Consider the following 17570-nt stretch of genomic DNA (forward strand, 5'->3'; position numbering starts at 1 on the left):
TGACCACCTGACTATGTTTTCTGACAGTCAAGTACTTGTGTTCGTAATAAAGTAGACTTCCCAAAACACTTCTGCAATATTTTAAACGACTTCGTGGCAATGAAACCATTCCAAATTTTCAAGCAAAGTTAAAAAATGGAAAAACAGTCCGGATAAAATTCGATCAGATACTTCGTGGTACTCCGCATTTCTGACCATTTTTAATACATCCGAACTCCAACTGTTGGTCTCTCAAATTTTCATTGTGAAGATATATAAATTCAAACTATAAATTGAAATCAAATTACAAAATTACAAATACAATGTAATAACAACAACGGACTCCTAATTTATTATGCGAGTTATATTTACTTAAGTATTTAATTGACATTTTAATTGTGTTTTGATATTTACGAAACTAATTTATTGCGAACTTGATTGAAACTGAAATTATCAGCAATTATCTATTCAGCGCCAAAGTAACAAATACTGTCAGAAAAGCGATAAGGCCGGATACATGACTGCCGCTCGCTTTGTTAGTACTACTACTATTACCACGAATTTGCTCATCGATCCACTTCGACCAATAGGAAACATTTGTGTAAACTCCTGGATAAGCGGGTTCTGCACAACCAATGCCCCACGATACTATGCCCGTCAATTTATTGTTGCACACAAGTGGACCACCGGAATCACCAGCACAAGCGTCACGCTCACCCTCCGGATAGCCCGCACACAGCATGCCCAGACCGATGAGGCCGGGCCTAAAATTCATGTCATTTGCACAAGCGGTGTCGTTAATGATGGGCACGTCAACAGTCAGCAAAACATCCGACAAATAGCCCTGCGGGTTAACGGTGAAATATAGAACTTATCAGAAATAATGTCTGACTAAAAGCAACTCACCTCTTCAGTTTGACCCCAACCAGTTACCTGGCAAACGGTTTCATCAGGCACTTCTTCGGTATTGAGTTGAATTGGTTGAGCTCTGGTGTAATTCGCTGGCACAGAATCGTTCAGAAATGCCAAAGCGACGTCCGACTCATAGCTGCTGAGATTGAAAGTGCTCACGTTAAAGACGATATTCTTGATATCGAATACAAGTGTGAAGTTGTTGCGCTCATAACGATCCAGATTTCCCATCACCACAATGTAGTCCTCAGGCGAACGGAATGTACCGTTATTTATATCATAACTAGTTAAATAATCGATGTACCGTTATTACAAATATTTTTTAAAGCACCGACTTAAACACTCACTTCACGAAGCAATGCGCCGCTGAAAGCACCACATTCGAACTAATCAACGAACCACCGCATAGATGACCGGTGCCAAAGAAGTAGCCATCATTGAGACGACGACGTATTGAGACTTGATGTTTAGTTTCATTAAAACTCGCCACGGTGCCATTGATAATTCTTCCATCTAGATCGAAACTCACATTGCTACCGCTCGAAGAGCTTGCCGCTGAAAATTTTCAATATTTATTTATTTTTTCAAATTTTTATTGTTTTTTTTTAGATTTATGTTTTTATTTTAAAGATTTTTTTTTTTATTTTAGAGATTTATTATTTTTTATTGTTTTTAAGATTTATCATTTTATTTTATTTTGTCGAAGTAACTAACCCGTTGATTGTATTTGTAGAACACCACAAAACGCGAGCGAAATTATTATATATCTCAACATATTCGAACACTTTCTTTACTTTCTTCGAGCACTACTAAAATGTCACACCTCAGAAATAAATAAATATTTCCAAATTTAAATGGAAATGTATTAATATTGCAGACGCTTAAGCGAAAAGTCCTCTGCCCGTCAAGTATGCTCTGTCCTCCACGAAAGTGTGAAATGAAATGTCATGGAATTCTTTTGTGCGTGGATATTTGTTTGTTTTTAGGGAAATTCCAGGCGATTTTATAACTAAACACGTTTACGCTTATATATGCATATATATATTTGTAGTTTAATCTAATCATAACAGTACAGTTTTGGAACGATACCATTTGTTTTTTACAGATATGTACGTATGTACATATGTATATCAATATTTCCTGTATCTCCATGCCTTCGCTGTTAATTCGTTCATATACAAAGTATTGTAAAGATCTTAAGGGTTTGAGTCGGGTGCTAGACCCCCAATAATTATTTCGCTGTTGAATGATATAACGTCTGATGAAATTTGACCCGGACTGGCAACAAAAAAACAACATTTTCAGTATTTTGTAACAAATCTCTATTATCGCCCTTAAAATAGGCTCCTAGTCAACACAAAATGACTTTGTCATACACTTGTAATATGGCCCGGCTGGCTCTGGATATCTTTCAGTGCCTTCAACGGATTTTGGTTCTTACGGTTTCCGCTCATTTATGGAGCGCAGTTCGCTAGATTGTTGTACAGTTTCGACGTCATATTCATAGGCCCACGCCTCGACACCGGTTATGTTGCGTTTCATAAATGTAGGGTCCCCAGCAACGTTGTCAAGCAACTGTTTGCGGCCTCTACCCGTTGTCATTCTTGCAAAAGATTCAAGTTTTTTCAGATCTTACTAGACTCGTTGCAATAACATGCTTCATACCCAAAACATTAACTTAAATGTGTTGAGTCGATGAATAGGAGATGTGAGACTCTCTGCTAGCTTTCTGGTGTCGAAGCGACGTTTTTTAAGCACTGCTTCTGGAACGTTTTCGATGTCATCTTCATTAGCAGATGTGGATGGACAACTCGCATGAGACAAATTTTCGATGACTTCGCAACCTTCACTGTATGCTTTGTGCCACTCAAATACTTATGCTCGTGATAAAGTAGACTCCCCAAAACACTTCTGCAATATTTTCAACGATTCCGTAGCAGTGATTCCATAGGCAAAAATAAAATTATGAGCAAACTCGTTATTCAATTTTTTTCCATGGTAAAAAAAAACATTATACAAGATATAATTGTATAAGGAGATCAAATTTCATGCGAATATATAAATATGTTGTTCCGATATAGGCATTACTATGGAGAGACTAGACAAACTCCCCTTGACATTTGCTATGGATACGACCATGCTAATTAATATTTAGAAATAACTTATAATATCTGAAGTACTTGATAGCAGAATAAATTAATTTCACTTCAAATGTGCTTAAAAAGAAACTTTTATCACCGATGCTTATTTTTTAATATAATTAAGTTATAATAATATTATTTACGATTACCTAGTATTATCTAAGACATTGATATTTAACAAACGGTTAAGTATTTATAGCTACTAATTTCATATGGTACTTTGTAAAGTTGTTATTGTAAGAGAAACTATCTAAGACAGGAGAGCTATATATTATATATATAGATAGAAGACTCAAGAGAAATCGTTTTAAATTATGTTGATTTTTTGAACAGAAATAATTTCTTTCGCGGAAGGGATTCAGTAATACAGAATACATATATAGTCCATGCTTCTTTTAGCTCGATTTATTATCCTTATTCACTTCTTTGGGTTTAATTGTAGGTATTTGTTTTTTTTTTTTTAGCAAAAACTTTTACACACGGTAACTTCCTAAAGTTCGGGAGATACTGGTAAAATTATAAAAACCAAGAAAGGCGAAATTGTGAAACCACTTTTCATATTTTTTATTCAAATTTTTGGCTTTAATATTCTTTGAAAATAAAGAAAATACAATTTTCGGTTGTTTTTCATGCAACAGTGAACTTGGGAACCCCTGCAAATACATAAATATTAATTATCAGTCACAATATGTAATATTTAAGTAAGCATGCGGAAATGTTAATCCAAACATTCTTGACAAATTTGTTTGAATTAAGTTCTTCAACAGGTGGCAACCCTCTTTAAAAATTTATTCGACAGAAATATGTTTTAAGCTTTACTGCAACATTTCATTTATGTTACCAATTTATTTGAATGAAAAAGTTAAACAGATGGCAACGCTTCTTAATAAAGGGGCCAATACTAAGCCATCAGCCAACTTAAAAATCTTACTACAAAAACTAATTTATATACTAAAATGTTTGAATATATTTTTAAACAAGTGGCAACCCCTCGCCAAAAATATATTTTCAATGGCAAGTTTTATTAAACCACTTTAATTTGTAATAACTAAACATTTTTTTTTAAATTTATTATTTCTTACTCAAACATTTCATATAGGTGGCAACTACTTAACTATTTTATATTAAACTAACAATGCAACAATCAATACAAAAATATTATTTAACTAGGAATTAAATTTCATCAAGATACCTCAATTTTATTCAAGGCCGGGCACATGCTTACCTAGATTACTTGAAGAAGTTAAAAACCCTTAAGTGAGCAAAACTATTGTGATCATCTGCAATATATGCGAAAGCATAAATATATATTTCTATGGACTAGCTCTTAACTTGATATGGTATAAGGCTCGTCAAAATAACTGTGATATCTATTATATTTAGATATATTTATATACATATAAGTGCGTGTGTGTATGGCATGTCGGTTTGTGTCTGTGATATTTTACGCTCTGACGTTGACTTTATTATCTTGGCAATTTGAAAAAGAAATCAAATTGTACAAATTTATAGAAGAATAAACAATGGCATATCAATTGCAAAAAAAATATATACATACATACATGTACGTACAGGTTTGCCCAAACACACACACACACACTCAAAATTGATAAAACATAAATTCATTACTCATTTCCCAACAAAAACGCTTATCAGACCCGCATGTGTAGCGAGCAGAAGGCAAAAATCAGCGCGGGCCCACAACTTATCATGCCGACGCCATTATTGCTAACGGTACCATTGTTAGAGACATTATCATCAATAACGTCGCCTTCGGCCACAACACCGCTATTGCCCAATCCATCATCGCTGAAGCCGGCAGCATCTTCAAAAGCCTTCGTCGCATTGTTTATCCACGGCACATAGCTGGCCACGTCCGTGTAAACGCCCGGAAAGCCCGGCTGCGCGCAGCCCACACCAAACGACACCACGCCCGCCAGCTGATCGCCACACACCAACGGACCGCCGGAGTCACCAACGCAAGCATCACGACCACCCTCCATATAGCCGGCACAAATCATGCCATCGCGCACCAATTCACCATAATTGGTAGCGCATTGCGTACGGTTCACAATGGCCACATCGACCACCATCAGCTGTGGTGCGTAACCGCCCTGTAGCGTTAAAGAATTACATAATTACATTACAATTATAACAAAATATCTAATATACATTTAAAAACAAACATTTTCGGTGCGTCCCCAGCCGGACACTTGGCATACGGTGTTGCTGGCATTTAAATTTATGTCGCGATTTAAAGTTATTGCACGAGCGCGTGTGAAATTCATCGGCACACGCACAGCCAAATGCAGCACGGCCACGTCATTCCTATAGCTGGTCGCGTTATAGTCGCGATGCACCGAGATCTTCGACACACCAAACACCAAAGTATTGTTATCACGCTGATAACGATTCAAATTTCCCATGACCACCGAAAAATCGCTGGCATTGCGAAAACGATTGGAGCCGGCGCTGAAAATTATTAAGCATATCAAGCATTCAACATTTTCTGTGGCTCGCTGCAGCTTGCAGCCGCTTCATCATTTTTGCACTCACATCCATATGCAATGTGCTGCGGTGAGTACGGCGCTTGGTGAGATCAGCGCACCGCCGCAGATGTGGCCTGCGCCGAAAAGCCATTCGCCCGCCGTCAAACGCAGCGAAATCTGATAACTGGTACCGTCCCACTGCGCCTCGGTGCCGTTGATTATCTTCGGCTCATTGCTGCGTTGGCTTTTGAGTGGTGTTTTCAAGTGCGCCAACGCTAAGATTAGGTGGAAAGAAGTGTAACATTTATTTTTGTAGTTTTTTAAGTGAAATTGTTTTAGTCAACAACAACATACTTGTGCTCTGCGCCATTTGTAGGTAGGCGTAAGTTAAGAACCAGAAAAACCCTTGATAATACATGTTTTGCACTGATTTGCTGATTTACGACCAATTCTATCTTTATTAGAACTATAAATTCGTCGTACGTGGACTAAGTAAACTAGTTATGCGTCAATTCCACGAATACTCAACTACTACTGTTGACTTTATAGCGCTGCTGGGAGTATATCTAATGTAATGAAAGTGCCTACTCTTACATACCCACATCCACTTATGTACACATGCAAAGTAAACACTTGTTTCCAATTTTATCAAATCTCTCAGACCCTTGACTATAATGAGGCAGTGATAAAAAATATTAAATTTAGTTATTGATTAGATAAAAATTCAAATCAATTCATTGACCAACCTGTTGTTCTTCCCATTAATATTTACAGAAGTGGTCTTGCAGAAGCGGGCGTGCAAGAGGAATATCGGTCGGTGATTCGTTTCTTATTTTTATTTTAATCAAAAATTGGCTTAACGAGTTTCAAAGTAGTCGTACTTCAGTTTTTGGACAACTTGACTGAAGTCCACGCACACGTATTGGCAGACTACCGATTAGAACTGTGCGAGATAGATGAGACAGTAGTCATTTCAATAGACCATGTGATTCAATAGACAATGCCGCATGAAATAGTGGAAGTAAGTTGTCAGCACGATGGATTCTGCTCACGTACTTACTTCGGTAACAAGTTTAATCATTAGACCGGTGTTTAAACACAATCCAAAGAAGTTTCGTCGTCATTTTGTGACCGTCGAAGAAGCATGGATGGACTGTTACACACAAAAGACCAAAGAATAGTCGAAACAGTAGACTTTGCCAGACCAACCTGCTCCGGAAACGGTGCAGGCTACACTATCGACCGGAAAGATGATGGCCACCGTTTTGAAGTATACAAAGAATGCGGTCTGCATCATTTACCTGGAGAAGGACAAAACGGACATACGAGCTCTACTAAGCGAAATTTTTGGGCTGAGTTGTCGACGAGAAAACGATGATATTTAGCGAAGAAAAAAGTGCTCGGCTTACAACTCCGTCCTCGCTACAGCCAAATTGGTTGAATTTGGCTAGGCGTCTAAACTTGAAAATGTCATTAGCCGAATAGAAATTAGCGGCGAATAAGGAGATTATTGCGCCACTGAGGCTTACTTTCCAGACCTCCATAAAACGTATTTATCAGATAAGTTAAAGAAGGTGGGCTATCGCTAGTTACAATGTATTTAACTAAAAGCAGACTATGTTGAGAATGCCAATTTTCCATTTTTTTTTGTTTTTCTTTTCGTAGACTATATATTTATCGAACCACCCTCTTAAAGACATGCCTCACGCGATAAAATTATTAATTTTTTCCCTAATTAATTTTGTTATCAACAATACTGCCTGTGGGTGTGTGTACGTTCGATAAATATACTATATGTATATATATAATATTAACATAAATTTATCATATTTCATTCAACTTGTATGCGACAAATTGCTTATTCTTATGATTAAAGTGATTAATATATATAAAATTCCCATAGTGCCTAGATGGAACATAGGGCTGCAAAAAATTAACTAAATTAGATTTATTTATCGATATATATAGAAATTTAAGTTCTCCCCACGAATGCCGGCTTTTCTGCGCTTCTGCTTCAACTTCCCGCCTCCAAGTGTTGGCTGGTCTCCCGCGTCTTCGGCTTCCTTGAGGATTCTAGTCTAGCGCTCTTCTGGTAATGTCCGCATTTTCACTAAGTATGATCGACTCATTTCCATTTAGTGCGTCGAATTTCGATATGGACCGGCAGCTGTTTCGTTGCGGCTCAGAGATTAGCGTTGCTAATAATACTTGGCCAAATATATTTATATTGTGACACAACAAAGCCATTTTTGCTCCATTTACCGTGAACATTTGCATACGTTTCGGTGAAAGTTGAAAGATTACGCCTCATACAGTACACACTCGTTTAGTTTTACTACAGTAATGCAGTATTGCATCGGATTTAGGTATAACCAAAACACAAAAAAAAAGCAAAATTAGCTTATAATATTTATTAAATAAATGATCGTCAAATAAATACAAAAATTTTAATTTAATAATTTAATATACATATTTATGGTAACTATTATTTTTGTAACCATAAAATCATAAAAATCTCATTTCTTGCCTATATTCAAGTTTTTGTTTTTTATTTGTGAAGTTTTTTTTTCACATTTTGTTTACTATACTATACCATAATGCAAATATATCTTTAATCGCAATAATTCCATAGCTATTATATGAGTACACCATGACGTATGAGCAACATTTGATGTCATCTTATTTATTTCATATATATTCTCATATATATTAGCGCAGGCAAATGGCACGCGTCTTTCTTCTTCCACAACTACCAAGCCATAAAGCAACAACAACAAATTCGTATACACAGCACAACTCATGCACATGAAATATACTTAGCGGGTACTTAACATAAAACACTACTAACTTCAAATTGCTCATTATAAAGACAGCTTTTTGACATGTACCGCATGTGAGACCAATTAGGACTATCCGAACATGCCAAAGCCCGACTATTGTTCCTACAAAATGATTTATAGAATTTCTTAAGTGATATATTATAAACTAACATACTCACACTTTCCCCTTCAGGATCATTAACTCTTTTGAAAATAGAAAAATGAAATGAAAATGAAAAAAAAAATTAAAAAAGTATAGTAAAGAAAAAATAATATCAAGCGGTAGATAGTTTCAACAAAAATTGTGTTGTTTACTCAATATAACCATATAAAAAAATATTAGTGCTGATTACATAGAGACCTAACGTAACCTAACCTAACCTAGTAATATTGATATTATCAGCTGTTGTCGGAGACAAAATAATCGCTGTTTTACACAAAAAAGTTCTATATGACATTTTTTTTCAAAACATCAAACGAAAAAGTTTAGAATTGCATTTTTAGCAAAGAATTATTTATTAAATATTTTTTATTTTTTTTTATTTTTGTTTGTCTCAGAACAATATTTTTATAGACAATTTAATTTTAAACGGTTAAACTAGAGTTTTTTAGATCTGCTGTCTGTTTAAACCTATTTTCAAATAAACTAGCCAAATGTTGTACCATTTGTAATTCTTGTAGACAATTGACCATGACAATTCTTCAGCGAAAAAGAGCCGAAGCTTCTGAGGTCATTACTTTTGAATATATTATTAATACTATAGAAAGTACATATATGGTTTTAAAAAGTGATCCGTGTATGTGTTATAGAGCAAATATCATTATATGGAATGTCAATTCTTGGCAATGGGTCCAATATACGGGTTCTATTAATTTATTCATTAGCATATTCCAATACAAAGACATTGTAGTTATTTCGACTCTACCGCAGATTTTATATGCATATATTTATAGTTTTTTGGGGTTTTCTTATGTTTCAATCCTAAAAATGTTGGGGAAATTACAAAACTGAACCTTATATTACTTCAGATTTTCATACACTTTTCATCTTCTAATTGTTGCTGAATCGCTTCGCCATCGAAAAACAACGCAAAAGTAATTATTTAAGTAAAATTTATGATTTTTTTAGTTGAACTGAATAACGAAAAATTCTGTGGCACCAAAGCATATAGCTGCCATACAAACTGATCGACCAAATCAAGTTCTTGTGTGGAAAACCATTTTATTTTACAAAATATCTTCACGAAATTCGGCAGGAATTATTGTTCAAAATAATGCTACAATTTACAAATATATTGTTTAGATTCCGATCTAAATCTATAATATATACAAAGCTGTCTTACAAACTAACCAATCAAAATCAAGTCTTTGTATGGAAAACTATTTTATTTCATAAGGTAGCTTCACGAAATTTGGCATGAATTATTACCTAAGACAATGCCACACTTTTCTAATAAATTGTGCAGATCCGACCACTATATCATATAGTTGCCATACATTGACCGATCAAAATCACAGCAGATATATTTTTATACCCTACTATACTATAACCAATGCAGCTGTGATGGGTCTTAAAGCTTTGTTGCAGCCGAAGCTAACGAAATAAAACACCACACAAAAATATCTCTGCTGCTGCTGAGTCATATACTTGACACATGTATGTTTTTATTAATTAAAAATATATGCAAGTATAATATACATTTAATATTTAAATTTATACTATTATGAAAACACTTATATCGAACATTAATTTCTTAAAAAGTTAACGCAAAATAATATATTAACATTAGCAAACTCTAAACAACGCATCAAAAAACAACAAATAGATTTCTACGGCGCCTTTGAGTCCTTATTTAATATATACCGCCTGCGACCACAGCAAAGTGACTAACAAACAGCAAGTGCACAATGCCATTTGCTGAACTCCCAAATACAGACTCATTGCGCCATCATAATTGAAAGTGGAGTTCATCATTGTTATCCAGTTATAGTAAGCGGAGAGATTTGTGTAGACCTCAGGATAACCGCTGTCCCACGAAACAATGCCACTTAATTTACCATTGCAAACCAGTGGACCACCAGAGCCGCCTTGAAAGGCATTCGTGCCGTTATTGGCTTGATTGCCAGCACAAATCATACCCGCTGATATTTGACCATTGTAAATATTGTTGCATTGCTGCGTGGAGATGATCGGAACCACAGCACCCAATAACACTGGCCAATTTATACCCTATTAAAAGATTATTTTTATTTTTATAATGAATATGTATGTATGTACCTATATATTTTTAACTGTCTTATCTTACCTTCGCTGCTATGCTCCAACCAGTCACGCTGCAATTAACGCCCGGATTTAAGGCCACCTGATTGAGTGCTATGGGTGCCACTGTGGGATGATTCGCCGGTATTTTGCCGTCTAAGAAAAGTAAGCCCAAATCATTTTGCAGCGGCGTTAAACTAAAGTCTGGATGCGGCACCAGCTGCTGCACATTGTACTGCAGGGTATATGGCGTAACCTCCTCCAAATAAATCGAACCCATGACTACAGTAAATTCACTTGGAAAACGATAGATCGGTTGTGTTGTGTTTGGACTGTGAGAGAAATGGAGAAATAATGTACATGTATGGATGTATGTATGTATGTATGGTATATAAAAAATAATTTATATTCCCGCTACTTACTGAATCATACAATGCGCTGCGGTAATAATCACACGCGATGTTATGACCGATCCACCACATATATGCCCATGACCTAACTGTATCTCGAATAACAGCAAACGCACTGAAACCTGCCAGGGGGCGCTTGTGATGGCAACAGGTGAGCCACCAATTGTTTTCGAATCATATTCAGTTAGCACATAAGGGTGCGTATTTTTACTACGAACGCTCAGACTGCTGGCATAGGCTGTAGGAATAACAGAGAGGTAATTGAATATTTTAGTTACTCCGCACCTCAAAATACCAAAATACATATACTTAAATATATGCAAATATATTATATTCATTTGTTTTTGCAATTAGGTCATCACAACAACACAACACAAACATGAATTTGCTCATCACTCACACGAATGCGCCAATAGCACAATTAGGAAAAAACACCAAATTGTTTGCATCCAAAAATTTAGCCAAATTTTCATTGTTGCAACAAGCCGCGCAGTTGGAAATTATTTAAAGTACTAATGATATATAAAATTAAAAAATATGTAATTTCTAAGCGCTAAAGAGTCACACGCACCAGCCAAACGACTGCTGTCGAATAAATGATAACTTCCTTATAGTGTTGTAGCACTTGTACCGAGTGTTTACCGACATGTATGAAGTCATGTACATGCGTATACACAGGATTATATATTTACAATATTTAACTGCAAACATGCGCATATCGAATTAAGTAAATACTAAGAAATATATATTTACTATTGTTATGTGAATGCTAGTTAAATGTTTGGCACCGGCCGGCCAACGAAAATCAAAAGGCTTAAATTTAATGTTATCTACATCGTTTGTGCTTAGGGATTATTGATGACCGTAAACGTCAGCATTTACATGAAAACTGCTAATGATAGTAGAAATTGTTTATTATTGCTTGATAAAATCATAATTACAATATACAGTAGAAAATTTGCAATAAATGTGTGCATAAAAATAGCTATAATTTTACAATTAACATTTTATTAATTTACAATATACAAAAACAAATTCCAAAAATTTTATTTAAAGCTATAAGTATTGCAGCATATATGTATATGGTATATGTATGTATGTGTTCCAATTATGGTCATCTTGCTAAATCACCCACGCAATTCTTTATCTAATGCTTCTAATTGACTCAGCATCGAGTCCACATAAGTACTCAAATCATTTTTAGATTGCACCACCGACTTCACTAACTGCGGTTTCGCCAAATTTTGTGCGCTGCTTACAATTTTATGTTTCACATTGTTATTATTGTGTGCACTTATTGTTTTTGTAGTAGTGGGCTGTTTCGCCGGCGCAGCACTCTCATTCAGCGCAGGAGACACACTTTGGGAAGTGGTGTCCGCAAGTTCCAACCCATTTGAATTAAAATCACTCATTTCGCACTCACGACGTCTTTGACGTGTGTTAGGACGCTTTTCTATGCGTTGTGAAGATATTTTGACTTTACTGTAAATAAAAAACAGTTTCAAGTAAATTTTTTGTTAAATTAAAAAAATTGCATGCGTTTATAAGACCTTTCTACCTCCTTCGCAGGCGCACTGTTGTTGTCTTCAACAAGTGGGTTTGTCGGAGTTTTTGGAAGCTTTTCCGCCGCTTTCAGTTTACTTGGTGTGTTTACCCTCTTCGCGTTACTCTTCACTGCTGTCACTTCGTTAACAATTTCATTGTCCACATCTTCGTTATTTTCCCGCACTTTTTTCACCTCTCTTATGTCTTGTTGCTCCGTCTCACTAAGCGATTGACTTTGACTTTCGTATTGCAAGTCCTTTTTGCCTGATTGCAGTGAGCGCATCATTTGCGTTTTATAACTATGCAAAGCTTTACGTTTCCTAAATTAGTTTAAAAAAATTAACACATATCTCTTATATATTTCTTAGTTATATACCTGCTTCTAGGGCTTTCTTGTACACTTCTGCTTGCACTTGAGGCACTTGTTCCCGGTACCTCTTTTTTTATAACATTTGTTGGACTACTTTTGTTCTTGTATAAAGTTTCTACTTCGTGTGCGGACTCCGGCTCTCCATGCTCTGACCGCCAACGTGCTACAACTCTTTGCAAAGACTTTACATTCACGTCAGTGATTGCATATTGTTCCCGAAACGTCTCCACATCAAAGGCATTCGTTGCAAGTGTTGCTTTAAATCAAAATTTAGGATATTATTAAACTGTTGGATTAACAAAGTTAAATTGACCTACATACATCTACGCAAATTTCCATATTCTCTTCTGTACTGTTTAATTTCATCTTCTTTGCGTTGCAATATCTCCAATAGCTCATCGATTTTCGCCGGTAACACATCCACTAAACTTGCAACTTGGTTGATGGGTAATTGGATGGTAACCGGGCTGTTGTGTTGTTTTAAGCGCCACTCAAAGTGGAATGGGCATTCTTTAACACGATACTTAAGTTTTAAAACCCGCTCACGTGCATTGCTCGCCCCCGGCTGGTTGTCATTACCAATCCAAGTGCCTGATTCCGGCGGCGCATTTTGTAAGGTATCAAATGCAATTGCCACATCATATTTTATGCGTTTATTTAGTAGCTATAGGAACAATAAAAAAAATTATTAATTAGACAAATAAATTACAAATAAATTAATAAATTTAATACAACCTGTAAAGTCTGCCGCACCTCTTCCTTCGTCTTTGTTGCTATCCAGGTTTCATTGAAATCATACAACATGTATTCTATAGCTTCACCTTTCACATTGCAATCGTAGCAATATGTTTTATCTGCAATATTTAATTCTTTTGACATTCTAATAACAGGTAAATAGTAACAAATATATTTTTAACAAATTTAACAAATAATTATGCCATGCATAGTATTTTATTTGGACAAGTGGGTTAATGAACATATCATTGCATACAATTGTGAATGTGCAAGGAAATGGAATGTGAAATAAATAAACACAGGGTGTTGTGGAGATTTATTTTTCTTTCAACAACCGACGGAAACGGAATAAGTTGAGTAGAGCGATTAACTTTATAAAAGTCAATTTAAATCAATTAATTGTTAATGTTTGCTTATGAAATTTAACTAGATTTATATAATTCTTTGGAAAAATTAATATATGCTGTGTTTAAAATGTGAAATTCCTGGAAATTGAAAGTGAAAAACTGTGTCACTCTCTCCAAATGACTGAAGTCCAAACTTATATATTAAGGCATCCGGAAATAAGAACGTGTAAGTAAAAATTTTTCATTAACTTAACATTTAATATTTTAACAATTTGTGTATGCGAAACCTTTTCAAATTGTGGCTAAAATGGTATTTTAAAAATTTTGAGGTTAGCATCATTTGCGATGGTAGGCGAGCCATATATGTATTAGTTAACCTTCCACTAATAAGAACTGTCTAGTTACATACTTACGTACATCCAGATATATGTATAATATTTTGTCTAGTTAGTACTGATAATTTAGTATATTCTTTCTACTAGTGGTAGCAATTACCTACGTATTCTCCTTGCCTAACCCAACGCCTGAAAATTGTGTTCTTACCTTTTTTTGTTTCAATTTAATTATAAATAATATGTGCATTATAGTAATATTAGATAGAAATTAAATATATTTTTTTATTAAGTAATCATATTAGCATACTAACACACATACTTATCCATCTATTTTTATTGTATGCACTTCTGGAAGCTTACACTATTATGAAATGTAAATTGTATTATAATATTTACAGAAAACGTATAATAAAGAATATTTTTTATGTGTATAACTTAAAAATACGTTTTTATAGAATTATTTAACTACGAACAAAAATATAGAAAACAAATGAAAAAATCTTCAAGTTTTACTAATTGCATTGGCAATTGATTTAAGGATTTGCTAAAGAGCGGATATTCTTTTAATACTCAAATAGTTGATAAAACTATATATATATACTTTAACACTTTTAGTGCACTCATATGTGGCACATACATGTATCAGTAATTGATGTGCCTATTGCAAATAACTGCAGCTATTTTTACACTAAACTAATAGCTTTTAAATTGTCTTTTTTAATGTCTTTTTCCATTCCATAATACAAATTTATGATATTTTCCTTAAATCATACATTTGTATATATCTAAATACTTTGCTTTACATTTTAACGTATAAAATTGAAAGTAATACAAAACTTATAAAAAAAAAGTAAAAATAGTACTAGTAACACTTTTTAATAATCATTTAATCATAGGGATGTACTTTTGGGCTTATTATGATAAACAGCAAATTTATTTACATTTTGATATACTTTGTTGTGATTTTTTTTCTCAAATTTGTGGTCGGGTCCATAGCTCACTCAAATCTTTTGGACGTATTTTACCGATTTCTAAAAGTAATAATACAAAGTAGTAAAGAATAAAAGCATATAAATATGGTGCTAAACCGACCTACCCAATTGACCGGGCATTAGACCACTGTCACGCTTAGGCGACGGCCAAACCATGTCAAAACGCGGTTGTACTGCTAACTGATTTGATTGTGTGGGTCGAAAAGTGGAGCTGCTAAATAGAAACAAGCAGAAATATATTAAACACTCCAGAAATATATTCCAGATTTTTAACAAACAAACGTCATACTAACCTATAAGGGTGCTTCAAACAACCGTACACCTCACGATATCGTCCATATAAGGTGCCATAGGAAACGCCCAGTATGCGCGCAGCTTTCTTCATCTCCAATCTTTTGTTCTTTATAGCATCCAATACCTATAAAGATTTTATTTCAAAATCGATTACCCTCAAAAAAACACACCAAATTGTGCTTGAACTTACGCGTCTTGTGAAGGGCTCCTCCCAGAATTGCGGTCGACGTCCTTTAGCCAAATAATCGTCCATTTTGATCACATCTTGCCACTCAGAAATCTCCTCGGTGGTCAAACGCAAATCGGTGCCATCATACTCTTCCATTTTTATGTCCACATAATCCTGATCGTTGCCATTAGCAGCGCCGGCCGCTCCCACTACTGCACCGCTTGAAGAACTCGCCGTTGCACCTGTTGATGGAATGGGCGCCGTCGGCGCATGCACAAAATCGTGTGTCATCAATATGCCATGTTCGTTCAACAAATAACCTTCAGGCGCATATTTGCCATAGGCATGTGCCGGATGATGCAGCGACGGAGGCGGCGGCAACGGTAGTGCTGCGCTTTGTTCACTGGTTATATTTCCGCGCTTATGTGCGCCGCTTGTGGCGGTAGTTGTCGTATTGGCTGAAGCATTGCTGAGCTTGTCCTTAGATTGTCGCACGTTTTCCATTTCTTCCACCGGTTGTGGCACGGAAGCGGCCGCCTTGACCTTTTCTTCCTCCTCCCCATCCACATTGCCGCTTTTACGTTCCTGTGTTTGATCAGATAACTCATTTTGTACCGAATGCTCACGCGACTCACGCTCTTCCCGCTCGCGTTCATCATTGATTGAGTTGTTGTCGTCGCGTTCCTCGGCGCTTGAACGTTTACGCGTTAGCGAGCGTTCGCGCGCATTCAACTTTTCACGTTCCTCTGAATGACGTTCCTTGCGCTTTCGCGCCTCGATTTTTGCCGTGCGATGTGCTTCTTTATCGTCTGAGATTTCCATCTTTTGTTCCTTCATTGCGGCGATGTCTGCGTCACACTCAATGGCTGGCTCATTGTCTCCCCCACCACCCACATTCACCTCCAAATTGCTGGTAATCCATTCGGGGTCGGCTTGTGCATCTTCGTGTTCCAACTCATCCGCGTCGACATGTAGCTGATGTTGGTGCAGTTGCTGCTGTTGTTGCTGTTGGCGATGCAATTGACGCATGCGCTTGTTATGTTGTTGTTGCTGGATGTGTTGATGATAAGCGGCTGCTGCTGCGACAGAAGTGGACGAGGGCGCCGGTATCGGTGAGATGACAGCAAGGCGACGCTGCTCGTCGTTATACTGGCGCTGCGCCTCCAAGTATGCTTGATGATGATGGTGCGCATCCAAATGGCTGCCATACTGTGCGAGTTTTCGGCTGCAAAATATGTGTAATGTGTAAATAAACTAAAGAAGTTTAAGAAAAGCTTCCAAAATTAACTCACACATTGAAAACGTCATAGGCGTCGTCTAGTGGTGGACGTCCGCGCTTGCGTTTCGGCCCCAAATAACTTTCCACTGGCGATGCGGCAGAGGCCACAGCAGCTGCAGCAGCAGCGGCGGCAGCAACGGCTACCATTGAAGCGCTGCTCGTTGGCGGTAGTGGCGTTAGGGTTGGTAAACCTTGTTGCGCATGCGCAGTGTCCTTCGGTGAGGAGAGCTTGCGTTCGCGCGGCAGTCGCTGCGGTGGCATGAAACTGGGTGAGCCAACACGTTGTTGCTCTGGTCGCGTATTATACATATCATGCCCCTGTGTAGGCGTAGGTGAGTGAAACTCCGTAGCAGCGTTGGGCAACGGCGGACCATCCTCGTCATCGCGCCACGAAACTTCCGCCAAACCTTTGATTTTGAGATCATCTGCAGTCTTTAAGAGTGAGGCCAAATTTGCCTGCACAAAAGCAAAAGTTTTTTACAAAAACTACTCGA

The 17570-nt window shown here is 36.5% G+C and overlaps 4 protein-coding genes and 2 long non-coding RNA genes across 16 annotated transcripts in view; 1 reads left to right on the forward strand and 5 right to left on the reverse strand.

Annotated features, from left to right (window-relative positions):
- Window positions 1–298: 298 nt before the first annotated feature.
- LOC106624607 (transmembrane protease serine 9) lies at window positions 299–6133 on the reverse strand. Its single transcript, XM_036377042.2, has 7 exons — window positions 5876–6133; window positions 5589–5796; window positions 5219–5504; window positions 4687–5146; window positions 1239–1446; window positions 886–1174; window positions 299–823 (listed from the first exon to the last, which is right to left on the reverse strand). The coding sequence occupies exons 1-7, from the start codon at window positions 5937–5939 to the stop codon at window positions 440–442; spliced, it is 1899 nt and encodes a 632-aa protein (XP_036232935.2). The 5' UTR covers window positions 5940–6133; the 3' UTR covers window positions 299–439.
- A 1193-nt stretch (window positions 6134–7326) lies between these two features.
- LOC138857274 (uncharacterized) lies at window positions 7327–7727 on the reverse strand. Its single transcript, XR_011396357.1, has 2 exons — window positions 7509–7727; window positions 7327–7444 (listed from the first exon to the last, which is right to left on the reverse strand). It is a non-coding gene; the product is annotated as an uncharacterized lncRNA (long non-coding RNA).
- A 2234-nt stretch (window positions 7728–9961) lies between these two features.
- LOC106624609 (trypsin) lies at window positions 9962–11623 on the reverse strand. The gene is made up of 4 exons (XM_070110374.1): window positions 11411–11623; window positions 11023–11248; window positions 10647–10932; window positions 9962–10570 (listed from the first exon to the last, which is right to left on the reverse strand). Exons 1-4 carry the CDS (start codon window positions 11481–11483, stop codon window positions 10190–10192), a joined length of 966 nt encoding a protein of 321 aa, XP_069966475.1. The 5' UTR covers window positions 11484–11623; the 3' UTR covers window positions 9962–10189.
- LOC138857548 (uncharacterized) lies at window positions 11145–11996 on the forward strand. Its single transcript, XR_011396655.1, has 2 exons — window positions 11145–11267; window positions 11365–11996. It is a non-coding gene; the product is annotated as an uncharacterized lncRNA (long non-coding RNA).
- Window positions 11992–13926, reverse strand: LOC138855664 (non-homologous end-joining factor 1-like). The gene is made up of 5 exons (XM_036366623.2): window positions 13661–13926; window positions 13247–13589; window positions 12932–13181; window positions 12561–12875; window positions 11992–12492 (listed from the first exon to the last, which is right to left on the reverse strand). Exons 1-5 carry the CDS (start codon window positions 13802–13804, stop codon window positions 12138–12140), a joined length of 1407 nt encoding a protein of 468 aa, XP_036222516.2. The 5' UTR covers window positions 13805–13926; the 3' UTR covers window positions 11992–12137.
- Window positions 13927–14588: 662 nt separating this feature from the next.
- The window catches only part of LOC106624608 (longitudinals lacking protein, isoforms J/P/Q/S/Z), a 51034-nt gene continuing 48052 nt past the window's right edge, over window positions 14589–17570 (reverse strand). For 8 of the 11 annotated variants that reach the window (XM_036366600.2, XM_036366608.2, XM_036366607.2 and 5 more), the window contains 5 exons: window positions 17090–17532; window positions 15819–17022; window positions 15628–15752; window positions 15439–15548; window positions 14589–15373 (listed from right to left, as the gene is read on the reverse strand). In XM_036366600.2, the coding sequence (XP_036222493.2) occupies window positions 15315–15373; window positions 15439–15548; window positions 15628–15752; window positions 15819–17022; window positions 17090–17532 (1941 nt within the window). In that variant the 3' untranslated portion in view covers window positions 14589–15314. Of the gene's footprint in view, window positions 15374–15434; window positions 15549–15627; window positions 15753–15818; window positions 17023–17089; window positions 17533–17570 lie in introns of all 11 variants that reach the window. The other 3 variants (XM_036366618.2, XM_036366615.2, XM_036366609.2) reach the window with 3 other exon arrangements.

This window comes from Bactrocera oleae, chromosome 5 (assembly GCF_042242935.1).
Source record: "Bactrocera oleae isolate idBacOlea1 chromosome 5, idBacOlea1, whole genome shotgun sequence".
NCBI lineage: Eukaryota > Metazoa > Arthropoda > Insecta > Diptera > Tephritidae > Bactrocera > Bactrocera oleae.